This window comes from Oncorhynchus mykiss, chromosome 19 (assembly GCF_013265735.2).
Source record: "Oncorhynchus mykiss isolate Arlee chromosome 19, USDA_OmykA_1.1, whole genome shotgun sequence".
NCBI lineage: Eukaryota > Metazoa > Chordata > Actinopteri > Salmoniformes > Salmonidae > Oncorhynchus > Oncorhynchus mykiss.
In genome coordinates this window covers 26296354-26313105 of record NC_048583.1, presented here as the reverse complement: position 1 = coordinate 26313105, position 16752 = coordinate 26296354, and the positions used below count along the sequence as shown (strand labels likewise).

Below are 16752 nucleotides of genomic sequence, written 5' to 3'. Positions count from 1 at the left end.
CATATGGGTCCATACCTACTAATGACAATTCAGTCACCAGATGGGTCAAAGTAAAACAGAATGCCGAGGCATGCATGTATAGAACGTTAGGTGGACGTTTAGAAAAACATGTTCTGGGGGGGGAGGATCCACTGAAGGACATAACAGTTGAGGCCAAGTCAACTTTTATTTCATCATGTAACTCAAACAAGCATCTCAGAACACTTTTGATCAGAGTAAGGAGAGAACCATTAGAAAAATCATTCAAATCACAACCCATCAGTACAACAAAAACTCATCCATTTCTCAATGATGATCCAAGTTAACAAAATGTGCACAACTGATCACGTTGAATGAAAAATATTTTCTAAAAAAAGGGCTTTAACACTTAAAGCATAATTAAATAAATGCATACTGGGACAGAAGTATTTTAGCATAGCTAGTGACCTTGCCATCACTGGCAACATCACTCACTCACTGGGGACGGTCTCAATAGTCTATAGTGATTATTCTCCCTGCACTGACAAAACTGGACAGGTGAAAGCATATACGTCACAGGGATCCTCCATATTGCCTTCACCCATTCTGTGTTGTCAGACACAAGAGGAAGCCACTAGAGACACCCGGTGTGACATTGGCCCAGAGCCACCCCGAGACAACTGGTCATACATGTAACATGAGCCATAGGTAACACTGTACCACAGACATTAGTAGTGTTCTGTCCTGTAGTTCAAAAAAAGTGAAACATTGAACTAAAAATAGACTAAGCCATGGTCCAAATAGAACCCTAGCCACTCCTCTTACACACTACTCAGATCTGAAGCAAATCAGAATAGGACAGGTATGAGCAATATGGTAGTAGCTCCATCTTTCCCTCTGATAGGGTGGAGTTTCCTTCTCTTAAATTATTTATTTTGGAACTACAGAGTTGCCGGGTCTCCGTCTAGTGGACAGGAAACCGGCGCATCTGCAGCCGCCTCATCACATCCTGTTAACATTGTCATGGTTACAAAGGGATGCCAGCCACCATCTCCGACTCGATGCCACAGTGGTCCTCACCTCGCACGATCTTGAAGAAACCTGACACACAGGAGAGAAAATACACACATTAGACACCAGAAAAAGCTATTTCTCAACAGGTGAGGTCTTATTTGACCAGTGTCTCACCATTATCTCCCCAGTCAGTGTTCCAGGAGTTAGCAGCCAGCCAGTAAGGAGTTCCCCCCTCCTCTCCCCAGCCTAGGACCTTAATGGCATGGCCTCCTACTGCACTACCAGAGACATGCCGGTACACACCTATAGAGAGATAAGTGTTAGGATGTGAGAAATAGGAAAAATGTTTGATAGAATGAAGAGTGGGTAAATGAAAGCAAAAGAGTGGAAAATAAGTGCGTGACCTCACCAGACTTGTAGAGCAGGAAATCTTCATAGACAGTGAAAGCACCCTCTACAGGCCCATTCTTGTAGAGCTCCTTCATGATCTCCTTCTCGTCAGAGGGCACACTGTACGAACGCTTACCTAGAGGACAGGAGATAGGGCATGTGCATCTCCATGGGCCAGAGCCTTGCTTGAATACACTAACAGTACAGATTAAATCACTCATTTTCAAAGTAATACATAATGCATGCGTCTTACCGAAGTGCTTGTCCTGCTTGTAGCCAGGTGTGTATCCCGGCTCACACTGGTTGGTACATTGTGGTGTGTCACCCTCCTCTCCTTTACAGGGGGGTCGTGTGCCGTTGACATGGTGCTCACAGGGAGGGATGGAGTAGGGCCTGCAACCTGAGAGGAGACCAGACAGAGAATAAGTGCGTTTCACATGATGCTCAGAGAGGATGGAGTAGGGACGACTGTGGGGAAACAGTGAGAGTGTGCTCACTACTCACCAATGTGAGAGTCATAGAGTCCTCCAGAGACCAGCCCCTCTTTAGTCCAGAAGTCCCACGCAGCAGAGGGGTAACCACCATTACATCTAAGAACACAGACCGTTAACAATGCAAGCGCACAAATCCCACCAACCGCCGATTCCTTGCGCAAACCCAGGGCACAGCGCAGGTGAACGAGAAACATTTATATGCACATACCCCATGCCACAACTTTCACAACAGCTGAGCAGGTCTTCAGAGGAGATCTCCACGCTGACTTTGGCGTTGCTGTGGATACACACGCGGTCTGAGATGGCCTCCGCAGCACCAAACGCCTTCAGAGGAACAAGCATGTCAAACACGCACTCAACTTCACAGATCAGTCACAGGAATATCCGTGTGTGTGTTCTTACCCAGCAGCTGCCACAGGAGCCCTGGTCCCTGACCTCCTTCAGAGTGGGGCAGTTGGGCCACTGCAGTCTGGGGTCAAAGTTTTTAGGCAGCTCCATGTCCCCTGTATACTGCACCCTACAGAGGAGAGAACAAGGCGGTCATTAACCTTACATGCTACAACCAACCTTACACACTAACCCTCCAGAGAGAGCCATGGAGAAAGAAGGGAGAGAATAACAGGAGAGGACCAAGACTGAACATGTGTACTGTTACTGTGTAGTGTTGGTGGAATCAACCTGACGTTTAGCAACTTTTCACTTCCTTCTTGCAGTCTCTCGATTCAGCACCAACACACTAGCTAGTACATTCCCTCAATACAACCCACACACAGCTGACACTCACATGGTGGAGAGTTTGGGTCCTTTGAGCAGGGTGCCACACAGCTTCTTGACGTAGCTGTAGTCCACATTATGAAAGTTGTGGCCAGCCTTCCATGTAGTGTTGGCCTCGTTGATGTAGTTTACCATCTCATGGGAGAGCGGAGGTAGGCGGGGCCGGGCCCAGCTGATTGACAGCCCAGACACCAGCAACAGCACACACCACATCACTTCCTGTAAGGACATGAAGGCATCATGGGAACTGGAGTGCAAACTAAAGAAGAGTAAGGCAATGTAGTTTTGGACATTTGCGTGCCCAGACAAAGTCAACCCCGTATCTAGACACCCACAGGTGGAAATTAGACTTAACTAAATGTGGAATGTGGCACATTTACCGAGATGTCGACTGACGATGGGAATTCTTCCACCAACTGTTGAAAGAGAATCATCTCTTTAGCAGTATAACTTTAGACCGTCCCCTCACCCATAACCCGGCACGAACCAGGGACCCTCTGCACACATCAACAGTCACCCACGAAGCATCGTTACCCATCGCTCCAGAAAAGCTGCGGCCCTTGCAGAGCAAGGGGAACTACTTCAAGGTCTCAGAGCAAGTGACGTCACCGATTGAAACGCTATTTAGCGCGCACCACCGCTAACTAAGATAGCCGTTTCACATCCGTTACATCTCCACTCCATGTGATCCTTGTAAAGGTGAAGGCTAGTTAATAACAAAGCTAATACCACATGCAGACCTACCACCTGCAGACTGGCGTCTGCAGTCATGCAGGGACACAAACACATGAGCTGAACTAAAGCAGCTCTTAAGAGCAAGGCCACAGAACAGACCACTCAGCACAATCAGATCAAGAGGACAGAAAGAAGAAGTCTTCCGTTTAACTGGAGGGAGGGGGGGGGAACTTGGATCAAACCCACAGATCAATACCAGGGCAGAGGGTGTGGTGTGTGCATGGTTCAGATATAGATATATAGAAGTCACATGGCAGGCATAAGTCAGCAGCAAAATCATCTAGAAAGGGGCAAGTAGTTCAACATGAAATTCCCCTCGAAAACATGACTGCCTAGGACTCCTCTGAACTCAGCATTGACACTATTCAGCCAGGCAGGCAGCCAAGTACTACTTCCCTAATAGGCAGGGCCAGTAGCAATAACTTCTCTAAAGCACAGGACCACTGGTCATATGGTAGAGGAACATATGACTCACCAAGATTTTCAGATTTCATTTTTTGACTTGATTAAAGTTAAGGGTATTGCTACATGCCTAGAATACATTTTTTCCCATCCTGTCTGAGACTGGTGCAACAAGCTATCCCATTGGCAATTGATAAAGCAGCACCATGTCTTCCATCAGTAGGTCAAGGTTAGGGTAACTCCAACCACGTCTAAACTAGTCTCAAAAGGAGATAAACAGTGCAACGTTTAGTAAGGGGAAAATACCTGAACTTCTGTCAGAACAGGCATTCAAAAAGGGTGGAACGTTCCAAAAGGAATCTGTTCCAAAAACTTCGTAATGTACAAGAATGCCAACAAAGGCATACAAAGTAACATGGATCAATTCACCTAGCTAACTAGCTGCCGAATAGGCATCTACTCACCACGTAGCTTATTCTTAATGTTTGTCCATAGGCTACCAGAGTGAGGACATAACTTGTTTATTCCCGAAAAAAAATGAGTGAAAACGTGATTAAATAGCCATTTTATTCTGCCGCTATACAACTTTGTATTCGTTGTTTGTTACCAACCTTGTTATCTACGAGGTTTTGTTACAGATTCCTGTTGGAGCGCACCACAAATTGTACCCACACACTCATAAACCCACAGAGGAAATGGAAAGAGTATTTCTCAGCAGTGACTCTTATTGTTCTGCTTTGACATGAATCACTAGCCTCATCACATGGGAAATTAACTGACAAACGTTGGTTGGTCGGTCTGCAAGCACCCGCATATAACGGTCTAGATAGAACCTGTACGGACAGGATTTCGCTCTGGCTAAACACCAACACACACGATTGAGCTAGCTACTCAATCAAATAACCATCAAGACATGAAGTTCGTTGGTTGAATTAAGTATTTGGCTAGTAGACTTGGACAAAATGCCTGTACACAGGGTGACCAGGACAGGAGTGAAGAACACTGCATATGAAATGGGGGGTGGCCCAGGCACTTCAGATCACTTGACTTCGGACACCACAAGAGTCACTTTGAGATCCAATTACTAAGGGAGTGTCTGGCTATCAATTTCTTATCCGGGGCTATCAGACTTGTTTACATTGAAACCAGGATTTCCGTTACATACCAGTCCAGACATGTTGCTTACATAGGGTAGGGAATTTATCCGAACCCTTTCAGAAAATGTCTTTGAGAAAAGGTATTGAGAGTTCTAGTCATTGCAGATTGTCATCGCACAACTCATAGCGCGCACACGCGTATAGCGAAAACATGTTGTGAGACGAGAATAGCATCAGGTTGCCATCAACCCATTTCAGAACTGGCACTCTGAAAGTAACGTAACTGGCTGACAGAGACACCGCCCAAAACAACACCGCCGCGTTTCAAACCGCATAACGTTAAGTCATTCTAAGTAACATTAATATCGATCTGTGTGTCACAACAAAATGTACATCAGGAAATAAATAACTAGCTAACGTTATCTATCCATTGTTGTCTTATCCAAGAGGACAATCTTGCTAGCTTGCGAATTAACGTTAGTGTAGCTATTGTTGCCTACAGTAGTTAACGTAAACTAGCTAACGATGTTGCCAGTTCCTGTAGCTACATTAACATTCCCCAAGTTGTGAATTCAGATACGTTACCTGTTGTCTGCTTGTCCGGTGTACCGAATAACAATTACACTACACGTGCACCTTTCTTAAACTGCTTTCGCCTTCCCGAGTCTGAAGTTCAATTCCGGCGAATCACGTGACTTGTCACGAGCCTCTGGCGTATCCCTCGTGATTCTTGCAGATGCACTTTAGATTTGGTAACGAGTAAATTGATACAATAGGCCCGTGATTTAACCACTATAGGCCTATTTATTTATAACAACTATGATGAGTAGGGGATATATTCAGGCGAGATGAAATGTGCACAATGTCAGACAGTTCTAGCCCAATAATGTTTGGACCATGTTTTGGGGTGCTAACATGTTGGCTGTTGCCTTGTTGTTGCTACCATTACTATGTTGTTGTTTTAGGTCTCTTTATGTCATGTTGTGTTGTCTCTCTTGTCGTGATGTGTGTTTTGCCCTATATTTTAATTACATTTATTTATTTTTCTCAGCCCCGGTCCCCGCAAGAGGCCTTTTGCTTTTTGGTAGGCTGTCATTTTATAAGAATACGAATTTGTTCTTAACTGACTTGCCTAGTTAAATAAAGGTAAAATACAAATAAATACACTCATCCTGAACAGGCCCCTCGATGCAGGTAAAGCAGAAACGTAGGCCTATAGGATTTGCATTTACTAACACTTTCTACACAAAATACTGTGTTTCAAGAACAACTTGTGACTGCAAAACAAGCCAAGTCATCATATAAAATAAAGCATCAGAGGGCAAAAGACATCAACCACAGCAAAGCTATTGTGTAACTAATGAATGATCAGTCTTCTTTCTGTTCCTCTGTTCGTTTAACTCAGCTGACAAACAACTTATTAGATAATCATGAAGAAACAGAATAAAGAAGGTGTGACAGATTGGCCTTGAACCCTGGTCGTCTGCATGACTAGATAAACAACAGCGACAGCATCCTTCCATTGTGGTAACGCTAGTGTTTATTCAGGTGTACTTTATACAATTATGAATAGCCATTATATTATTTGAATATCGACATTAGATGAGGCAATCAGATGCATCACGTTCACCTGGTGTAACAATAATAACAACAACAACAACAAGATCTTATTAATACATTGTCAAGTACAGATACAAAACTTTACCGAGTCAAAACACAGTGAATCACACTACTGGACAACACTACTGTACACATTTCATACAGTAAATGTGGGCAAAAAAAAAAAAAGAAGATGTATACAATGCAGGAAGCTGGAAATTGAAGTGCACCCTTCCATTCATTGTGACGAGCATATACAGATAAGGCAATGAGACTGACAGCCATTGCAGCTGATGCTGTCGTTTCTACAAGGCAAGCGCTGATTATTTCCTTATCAAGCCAGGCATTGAGATAGCATTCTAAAGCGTGTTTGTGCACAAGATACATTTAAAAGTCCATACTGATATTAGTAGGCTATATTAGCTAGTATATTAACTTTGCATAGACATACATTCTAAAAGCTGGCTAATGCAACGTGTGTGTAAGTGATTTCTCTTTTCACATCTATCATTAGATACAGTACACTGTCTTTGACAGGCTGTGTAAAAATAAGGACGAGCATGCAGTAGTACCATTTTCCTCAGCTCTAGGTAGCTCACACATTCCCTTTATATCAACAGAGATAAAACAATAGTTCTGAACTAATCTCGTCCCGAGCTGTCTCTCTCTCTCTTGAGCCTGGGGACAAAGTTAGTTCTGAATTCACTATAAACACAATGAAACAAAAAATAAACGACAGTAAAAAACAATGTAAAAAAGACAACATTCTGATAACACTGACCTCCAAACATCCATAGCAGCACATGACCTATAACCTCTAGATTGGCCTAGCTCTATTTCTCTCCCTAGCCCCTTCTAGGAACAAAGGGCCCCCTTAGGGACTAAGGTAAGGATAGGGATAGGAATAGGACCAGGCTGTAGAGGATCCGGAAGCTCATCAATACTACTAGCAGCTTGTTTCAGGCACTTCCACACTGATAGATACAGTCTGCTTTGATGCCACGTGAATAGATACGATTAGTTGGATCTTTCTCCTGTCTCACAGAAATAGAAATGATTTCTCCCGACAATGGTTCACAAAGATCTTATATCTTCGCCATTTGAGGTAAATTCGAGATTTAGAAATAGCACCTATACTGACCGAAATGAATTGAACACTGAACGCATTTGAATAATTTTGTATATATTTAAATACTAGTACCTATCAGACTTAAAGGTCTGCTTGACATGTCGGGACTAGCTGTAAACAAATTGTAAATAAGAGTAAGAATATCGGTTAAAATTTCACATAATGAAAGTATTTACGTACATGACCTATTATTGTTAGGTTACCTTTAGATTAAATATCACATTTGAATACTATAATAATGAATGTATATACAGTAGCCTATAATAGTAGAGTAAAACCTAACATGTGATCAGAGCGTCTCCGTTGACTAACTATTAGCACCCCTTCAATTATCCCAATCATATCATAATACCTCGTAAAAGTGCAAACTGCCTCAAATTATTGCAGTTATATACAAGAAAGAAAGAAGCAAAGACAAACATATGAACTCTCTTCTCTGTCAAACCGTAATAAACCCCAACTTAAGCTATCATAGCCTACAGATGAATCATAACGCTTTATGATGGCACTAATTCAATCCATAGCATAAAGTAAACCACACTGAGGGTTCACTCACAATTTCTATGTCATAGAAATATAATCTAGTTTTAGATTCTAGTTTTAGATTCTATTTCTATGGTATATCCTCTAGCAGAGGCGTTAACCATGTTAAATCTGACACACCACACACGCCATTACTCTCACGGACATTATCATTCAATGTCAACATGAAACCGCATCTGTTATTAAAATAATACTGCATGGACATTCTGAGCATACTCACAGTGCAGTTTTCTTAATCTGTGATTGATTGAATCAGGGCCTAAGAGCAAAAGGACATCCCTCTGTTCCTTCACTAAAGACTACTTCCAATGCAGTTTCTCTTGTTAGTGTGTTTGTGTGTGATAGATACATGTGGATTCACAACCTCACACCGGCTAATTAAAATGGATACTCAAGACAAGCTATTGTTATTTAGTGTGAAACACGTCTGGCTAACCTGGGTGCCGAGCTGGTTCTAATTTAGTCAACAAGCCCTTGGCTAGTAATAGACCAGTTGTCTGGCATGACAACAATTTTGTAATAGCACTGTTGAATACAGAACCAGCCTGACACTCAGGCTAACGTCATATATCTTGTAACATATTCTCTATATTTTGTGTTCTTTATCATCTCTAGACCTGGGTCAAATACAATAATGTTAAATACTTTTAAATACTTTAGGCACACTTGATTTAGCTTGGAATGGAATGGAACAGTGGTACAATGGAACCAATTAAATAGTCCCGAAAGTGTAAACCTCACCCACCCAGCTCCACCCCGGTCAAGCTAAATCAAATACACCTTAATAAGTATTTGAGAGTATTTTACATGTATTTGACCAGGTCTGATCATCTCACTCCACCCATTGTCCTCCTTTAGATCAATTTTTCTCTATGGTCTACAAACTGGACCAGTTGTTTTCTAGCGTGCGTGGTGGTGGTGGCGGTGGTAGAGGGGCTAGGACCTGGTTCCTCTGGAACAGCACGAGGCTCCTGTCTGGGGGTGGAGGTAAAGAGGGGCTCCCTGATGCGGTAGGGTCTCCGGTAGGTGGAGATGGGCGACAGCTCAGAGCCCCAGCCCAGGTAACTGCCACTGGATGGGGAGACTGCGTCAGTGCTGAAGTACAAGGCGGTGCCAGACTCCGTGGGGTTAAAGTTCCGCTGGGGGCTTCCCATGCCCAACAGCAGGGACGGTGATCTCTCTGGTGACGAATCACGTCTGGCATCCAGTGACCCCGCAGAAGATGACCCTTCGGTGTTCGAGGTGACCACGTTGCTGTCGATGTGGCGGTAGTCTGGGTACTTGGGTGAAGAGGGTGTGGGGGAGCAGTAGGTTGCGCTCTGGAAGTCTTCCTCATCTCGTTCTTCAGAGGGAGGGGGACTGGAATGAGGGGGGCTGGAGTCGTCTTGCGGGTTGGAGGGATCAGAGAGGTGACCTCTGACCTCCTCAACTAGGACCTCCACCAGCGGCGGGTTGACTTCCTGGATGGGAGAGGGTGAGGGCAGCACATGTCTCACCTCCCCCTGTCTCACTGCCTGTCTCACCTCACTGATGATGTCTCTGGCTGGGGCTGCCTTTATAACCTAGGAAGAAGAAGGACAGCTATGGTGAATGATATTCTATAATAATAATAATTTGGTTGGTGCTTATATTTGTCCTGTTTTCACATCCAGGAAATAGATAACTTATCAGAGAACATCCAACAGTAGTAGAGAATAACAAATACATCTGCACCGATTCAAAAGCAGATACCAGAGTGCGGGTTTATTTGGAAAATATCGGCGTTTTGAACATCTAAACATGACACAGAAACTTGACCAAAACAATAACCTGTCAAGGATACACTTCAAGGAGAAGGGGGAAAAATGGAATTGGGTGCTCATCTCACCTCCTCCACCTGTCTGACCTCGTCAACCTGGGGAACTATGGGAGAAGATTGTGGAACGATGGGGGAATCTTGTGGAACGTTGAGAGAACGTTGCGGAATGTCTGGGGACCTTGGCAGAGTCTCTTCCTCTAGTCCCAGCAGCCTGACCAATCCCCCTTCACCATAGGCATGGCTTATTCTAGCCACATCACCTGTCTTCATGGCTAGGCGAATCAGCAACCAGTGGTGGTGCTTCCAGCCCTGCCATTGGCTAGGGAGCTCCAGCAGATTCCCGCCACCCACAAGTTGACTGTGGCGATGGCTCTTCTCTTCCAATGAGAGAGAAGAGCCCCGGACTGCACAAGCTCCGCCCATTCCATGGTGACGTATGCTCTGGAAGATCTCAAAGGACTTAGGGTGGAGGAACCGGTAGTACAGGACTAAAGCTATCACTCCTGTAATAACAAAGACCGACATATGAGTGTGTGAGTATGAGTGTGTGTGCGTGTGTGCGCGCGCCCGTGCGTGTGTGTGTGTGTGTGTGTGCGTGTCTCACCAATGAGGAAACTACAGAACACGGCGGCTGGGATACCCATGCTATCCCATGATGCAACACTGAAGAAGTCGGAACCTGCCAGCAGAAGAAGAGCGTTCTCGATAAACATGGCCTGCAGGAGAGAGTAGAGAGAGTTACACACACACACACACACACACACACACACACACACACACACACACACACACACACACACACACACACACACACCAAGTAGAAGCCGGCCATGCGGCATCTGGAGGCTCCGTCTTTGACGTTGAGGAAGAGGAAGATGTGAACAGCTCCCAGAACCAGGTTGAACAGGCGCCAGTGCAATGGCGTTTTAATGATGTCACTCTGCTGCGACACCAACCAGAACGTAGCACCCAACCAGTGAAGACCTGAGACACACAGGAGCAGGACAAACATCACTGAATGTTCACACACACACACACACACACACACACACACACACACACACACACACACACACACACACACACACACACACATCTATCTACAAACGCACACTAAAAGAGACACATGCACACATATATACACACACTCACCAATAACACCAAGTACCCACTGGCGGAACAGGCGTGTGAAGAGAGTGAGGGTGGCGAGACGTGCTCCCAACATACTGACCTAAACACAAGACAATAAGTCTGTTACTATCACACACACACTTCCACACTTCCACACACACAAACACACACCCAGCCCAGCCAGCCCTCCTACCCTCCAGAGCAGTCTACAGGCAATAGCAGCAGGGGTCATGGGGAGATGTCCAGGTCTGATGAGGGAACAGGCTCTGGCATACAACACTAAGGCCCAGGCCAGGGACAGCAGGCACACCGCAAAACACACTGACACTGAAGAGAGAGCGCGAGAGAGAGAGAAAGAGGTTGGGGAGAGAGGTAGAGGGATAGATAATATGAATACTCTGTAGGGTGATTGTATCAAACACACACACAGACACACACACACACACACAGACAAGTAGTACCTGGTGAAGAGAGTCCTACATCGGTACAGATGAGGACATATGTCTGCAAGACAGTCTGTGGCAGAGTTACCACCAGTGCCTCCAACAGGCGGAGAGCTGAAACATCAGCCTGCTGCATTATCTCACTACACCGATCCTCTCCAGTGGATGTCATAGTCTCCCATAACCTGGAACACACACACAACAGAGTTAGAGGGAGTGAGACACTTCAACACAGAGTTCAGCTCAGTGTTTTTGTTTCATCACTGACCTCTCACCTCTGACCCCTAAACCTAAAGAGGTACTACAGTAGCACACAGCAAAATTTGCAGTGTTAAATCAACACTTAAATAGTTCATTTTAACACTATCTCTGAGTGTAAAAAGTGCTCTGATTATAGTGTTAATGTAACACTCTGTAGTGTAGAAAATGTAAACTGCATATATATATATATATATATATATATATTAGTGTTAAACAAAAACTTTGTTACAGTAAGTCATTTTGGGTGTTGTTTTAACACTGTATGGTAGGGACTAGATTCAGCCGTGGCCCAATTTTTTCTTGAGTGGATGATCAGGGGGCCGAAATATAATTAAAATAATTTGTAGACCGCAAAAAGCCCAAACAGATATAATATTTGACTAAAACATAATCATTACAAACCTTGCTTACATTTTAATACAATCACATATATCTCTCTATTATTTGTAGGAATACTTTAGAACAGATTTCCAAATCAAAATCACTGAGCCATTCCTTTCTTTTTTCTTTATTTTTTGGTTGTTGAATTTTTACCCCTTTTTTCTCCCCAATTTCGTGGTATCCAATTGTTTTTTAGTAGCTACTATATTGTCTCATCGCTACAACTCCCGTACGGACTCGGGAGAGACGAAGGTTGAAAGTCATGCGTCCTCCGATACACAACCCGACCAAGCCGCACTGCTTCTTAACACAGCGCCATCCAACCCGGAAGCCAGCCGCACCAATGTGTCGGAGGAAACACCGTGCACCTGGCAACCTTGGTTAGCGCGCACTGCGCCCGGCCCGCCACAGGAGTCGCTGGTGCGCGATGAGACAAGGATTTCCCTACCGGCCAAACCCTCCCTAACCCGGACGAAGCTAGGCCAATTGTGTGTCGCCCCACGGACCTCCCGGTCGCGGCCGGTTACGACAGAGCCTGGGCGCGAACCCAGAGTCTCTGGGGGCGCAGCTAGCGCTGCAGTACAGCACCCTTAACCACTGTGTCACCCGGGAGGCCCCTGCTGCCATTCCTGAGCAAGCTCTGTACTGGTGGTGCCCCGATCCCGCAGCTGAATCAACTTTAGGAGACGGTCCTGGCGCTTGCTGGACTTTCTTGGGCACCCTGAAGCCTTCTTCACAACAATTGAACCGCTCTCCTTGAAGTTCTTGATGATCCGATAAATGGTTGATTTAGGTGCAATCTTACTGGCAGCAATATTCTTGCCTGTGAAGCCCTTTTTGTGCAAAGCAATGATGACGGCACGTGTTTCCTTGCAGGTAACCATGGTTGACATAGGAAGAACAATGATTCCAAGCACCACCCTCTTTTTTAAGCTTCCAGTCTGTTATTGGAACTCAATCAGCATGACAGAGTGATCTCCAGCCTTGTCCTCGTCAACACTCACACCTGTGTTAACGAGGAAATCACTGACATGATGTCAGCCTGTCCTTTTGTGGCAGGGCTGAAATGCAGTGGAAATGTTTTTGGGGGATTCAGTTCATTTGCATGGCAAAGAGGGACTTTGCAATTAATTGCAATTCATCTGATCACTCTTCATAACATTCTGGAGTATATGCAAATTGCCATCATACAAACTGAGGCAGCAGACTTTGTGAAAATTAATATTTGTGTCATTCTCAAAACGTTTGGCCACGACAGTACAATACCTTTCAGAAGTTTGGGGTCACTTAGAAATGTCCTTGTTTTTGAAAGAAAAGCAAATTTTTTGGTCCATTAAAATAACATCAAATTGATCAGAAATACAGTGTAAACATTGTTAATGTTGTAAATGACTATTTTAGCTGGAAACTGATGATTTTTAATGGAATATCTACATAGGCGTACAGAGGCCCATTATCAGCAACCATCACTCCTGTGTTCCAATGGCACGTTGTGTTAGCTAATCCAAGTTTATCATTTTAAAAGGCTAATTGATCATTAGAAAACCGTTTTGCAATTATGTTAGCACAGCTGAAAACTATCGTACTGATTAAAGAAGCAATAAAACTGGCCTTCTTTAGACTAATTGAGTATCTGGAGCATCAGCATTTGTGGGTTCGATTACAGGCTCAAAATGGCCAGAAACAAAGCACTTTCTTCTGAAACTCGTCAGTCTATTGTTGTTCTGAGAAATGATGACTATTCCATGCGAGAAATTGCCAAGAAACTGAAGATCTTGTACAATGCTGTGTACTACTCCCTTCACAGAACAGAGCAAACTGGCTCTAACCAGAATAGAAAGAGGAGTGGGAGGCCCCGGTGCACAACTGAGCAAGGGGACATGTACATTAGAGTGTCTAGTTTGAGAAACAGACGCCTCACAAGTCCTCAACTGGCAGCTTCATTAAATAGTACCTGCAAAACACCAGTCCTAACGACAACAGTGAAGAGGTGACTCCGGGATGCTGGCCTCAGACTGGCTAATAAAAAGAAAAGATTAAGATGGGCAAAAGAACACAGACACTGGGCAGAGGAACCGTGCCTAGAAGGCCAACATCCCGGAGTCGCCACCAGTTGAGACTGGTGTTTTGTGGGTACTATTTAATGAAGCTGCCAGTTGAGGACTTGAGGCATCTGTTTCTCAAACTAGACACTCTAATGTACTTGTCCCCTTTCTCAGTTGTGCACCGGGGCCTCCCACTCCTATTTCTACTCTGGTTAGCGCCAGTTTGTACTGTTCTGTGAAGGGAGTAGTACACAGCGTTGTACAAGATCTTCAGTTTCTTATTTTTGCAGAGGAAAGCTTAGTTGTGTAATTGTACATCTAACTAGGATGTTTGGTGCAGTATTTCTCAAGTTAAAAAAAATCATGAAAGCGAGTCGTCTATCGTTGAATGACAACAAACACTTTATTGAAGCATCCCTACTGTTGACCAATCACCGTCGAATCGGCGTAGACTTCGGCTTCTGATCTTCGGCGTTGCCTCGAGAATTTTTTTGTCTTCACAAACCCTTGCCGAAGGCCAAAACTAACAAAAACGTCACAAACTATCATAATATATGCACAAACTGTTTCAAACTGTTTCAGAGGGGAAGGATGCGGACGCCTTAACACAGTAGTGTTAGGAAACTCCAGGATTACAGGCCACATCAGGCCTGCAAGTCACATTATGCTGGCTTGTAAAGTGATGTGTAATTCCTATTGAAATCCAGAGTTAGGATATCCAACAGTTTTTATTCACAAGCAAACTGCATTCAGAATGGCTGTCAGGGTTAGAAAAATTGATAAAAAAGATGACCTAAAGACGTAAACCATTTAAATCAGTAACGGGTGCAGTAAATCTAACTAACTGGTTGGATTTGTTTTGAAAAATGTATGTTATTCATCTTAGTGTATAAGATGAATCAATGTACATGCAAATACAGATATTAAAACAATCCTAAAGATTCTACCTACAGTAGAGCATGCTGGGAAATATAATTATGTGTATGGGACTGTTTTACTTTCCACATTGTAAAACAATAACTCTGTTTATTAACACCAACACTGGGGGCTCTTTTATGCCACTGAGTGTTAATTTCACACTTGCAGCGTGAATTTAACACTTGAAATGTTACACTGAAAAATCAACACAGCTCCATTTGCTATGTAGTACATTACCTTCTAAAGATGCCCAGGTGCAGGATGTGAGTCCATTTGAGATCTTTGCTGCATATACGTCCATCTGCCTGGTACCACAGCCAACTTAGCAACTGGGGGCCCCATCCAGGGAGGAGAAACAAGGCTGTAAGCCCCGCCCAGTGGCCATAGCAATAGTTATGCCCCACCCACAGGTAGTACACGAAACAGTAGATCACTGTGGAGACACACGCACAGGTAAGTACATCTACACAAATGTACACTTTTGTTTGTAATCTACTTGCTGACGGTGTTTATGTACAAATGTGAACAGGCAAAATGTCATCAATATGTAATTAACATCGAACTAATGTGTAATTAATATCCTAATTAACATTTGTTCTGACTCGAGACCACAAACGTGCTAAGCATTTGAACAAGTGCAGTTTCAGCATAGTATGTGTGTGTGCGACCTCCATCACGACTATAGGCTGAGGCCAGGGTAGGGTCTGGGAGATTCTGCGCTGTTTCCGTATCTCTAATTGGCTACAAAATGCACGCTCCTCATGTCTGGGAGAACCACTGAACGAACGATGCAGTGCTCGCTCCCTTCAGATCTGCATTTTCTTTCTCTTCCCCTACCCTCCCTCTTTCTCCCTCTCCTGTCTCGGCAATATGAACCATCTGCCGGACCAGATGGGCGGTATAGGAGAGAGGGTAGAGTCGGGTCCCTCCAATCCGCTATCCATTCATGGCACCCAGAAAAAGGCGCTCGAATATGACAAAAATGCGCCACTTTTCTATTAGCATAACTAAAGCTACAGCTGCAATGTGTTCGCGGCTGTGCTGCTGCATGGTTTCATAACCATCTGGGTAAATATAGAAAAACAACACCAGTGATGCACGCACCTATAAAGATTCGAATGTATCTGGAAATGCAGATTAACATTTTTATACTTTAGGAAATATGAATTAATTAAACCTTTATGCATGCAGCCTTTCGTGGTATAACCCTGTACTGATATGATTTGACGTGTAGCCTAGGTGTGGTGAGAGATATAACAGGCCTATCTCCATCACCGGAGAGGTGTGTTTCGGTCGTTCTCGGTAACGGCAGTGCTATAAACTTACGCGCAGTCCGCTCAGCCACAATGAGAAATGCAGTAAACGCGAAAACGCAAACTTGGCAGCAGGCCACGCAGGAGCCTCCCCTGTCCCGGGAAGTGGTGTATTGTCTCATCACGGATATGTAGAATCTTTAACTGTTGTGTTGTTATTGTGATGAGTCCCATGCAGCATAATCCGGTACAAGGTAGAACCCGGTTCTCTGCTCGGATCCGTAGTCCTTTGAAGATGGCTTCTGACGTCATGGCCCGTCATGGTCCATTAAAAAGTCAATCTGCAGTTGCTACATCTGTTTTTGGACGTATAAATTAATGATATGT

At 44.2% G+C, this 16752-nt stretch overlaps 2 protein-coding genes across 4 annotated transcripts; both read right to left on the bottom strand.

The window, feature by feature from the left end:
• Positions 1 to 147: 147 nt before the first annotated feature.
• Positions 148 to 5605, bottom strand: LOC110497560 (cathepsin B). 3 transcript variants are annotated; one of them, XM_036954517.1, is made up of 10 exons: positions 5450 to 5564; positions 3011 to 3046; positions 2641 to 2849; positions 2259 to 2373; positions 2065 to 2180; positions 1867 to 1952; positions 1616 to 1762; positions 1382 to 1498; positions 1147 to 1275; positions 148 to 1059 (listed from the first exon to the last, which is right to left on the bottom strand). In XM_036954517.1, the coding sequence occupies exons 3-10, from the start codon at positions 2841 to 2843 to the stop codon at positions 986 to 988; spliced, it is 987 nt and encodes a 328-aa protein (XP_036810412.1). In that variant the 5' UTR covers positions 2844 to 2849; positions 3011 to 3046; positions 5450 to 5564; the 3' UTR covers positions 148 to 985. The 3 variants fall into 3 exon arrangements, with proteins under 3 accessions (XP_036810412.1, XP_021429397.2, XP_036810413.1); XM_021573722.2 differs by lacking the exon at positions 3011 to 3046 and having other exon boundaries at positions 5450 to 5605; XM_036954518.1 differs by lacking the exons at positions 3011 to 3046; positions 5450 to 5564 and adding an exon at positions 4379 to 4506.
• Positions 5606 to 6381: 776 nt separating this feature from the next.
• Positions 6382 to 16719, bottom strand: LOC110497559 (XK-related protein 5). Its single transcript, XM_036954516.1, has 9 exons — positions 16439 to 16719; positions 15350 to 15545; positions 11526 to 11692; positions 11258 to 11391; positions 11086 to 11164; positions 10748 to 10917; positions 10538 to 10649; positions 10003 to 10436; positions 6382 to 9697 (listed from the first exon to the last, which is right to left on the bottom strand). Exons 1-9 carry the CDS (start codon positions 16545 to 16547, stop codon positions 8990 to 8992), a joined length of 2109 nt encoding a protein of 702 aa, XP_036810411.1. The 5' UTR covers positions 16548 to 16719; the 3' UTR covers positions 6382 to 8989.
• Between the last annotated feature and the right edge of the window lie 33 nt (positions 16720 to 16752).

Coding starts and splice junctions, on each gene's coding strand:
- LOC110497560 (XM_021573722.2), bottom strand. CDS start 2,843: ATGTGGTGTGTGCTGTTGCTGGTGTCTGGGCTGTCAATCAGCTGGGCC. Junction 1,953..2,064: donor TGTGAAAGTTGTGGCATGGG/GTATGTGCATAT, acceptor CTGTGTTCTTAG/ATGTAATGGTGGTTACCCCT. Junction 1,499..1,615: donor CAAGCAGGACAAGCACTTCG/GTAAGACGCATG, acceptor CCTGTCCTCTAG/GTAAGCGTTCGTACAGTGTG.
- LOC110497559 (XM_036954516.1), bottom strand. CDS start 16,547: ATGAGACAATACACCACTTCCCGGGACAGGGGAGGCTCCTGCGTGGCC. Junction 11,693..15,349: donor CACCTGGGCATCTTTAGAAG/GTAATGTACTAC, acceptor TGTGTGTTCCAG/GTTATGGGAGACTATGACAT. Junction 11,392..11,525: donor TGTAGGACTCTCTTCACCAG/GTACTACTTGTC, acceptor CTCTCTCTTCAG/TGTCAGTGTGTTTTGCGGTG.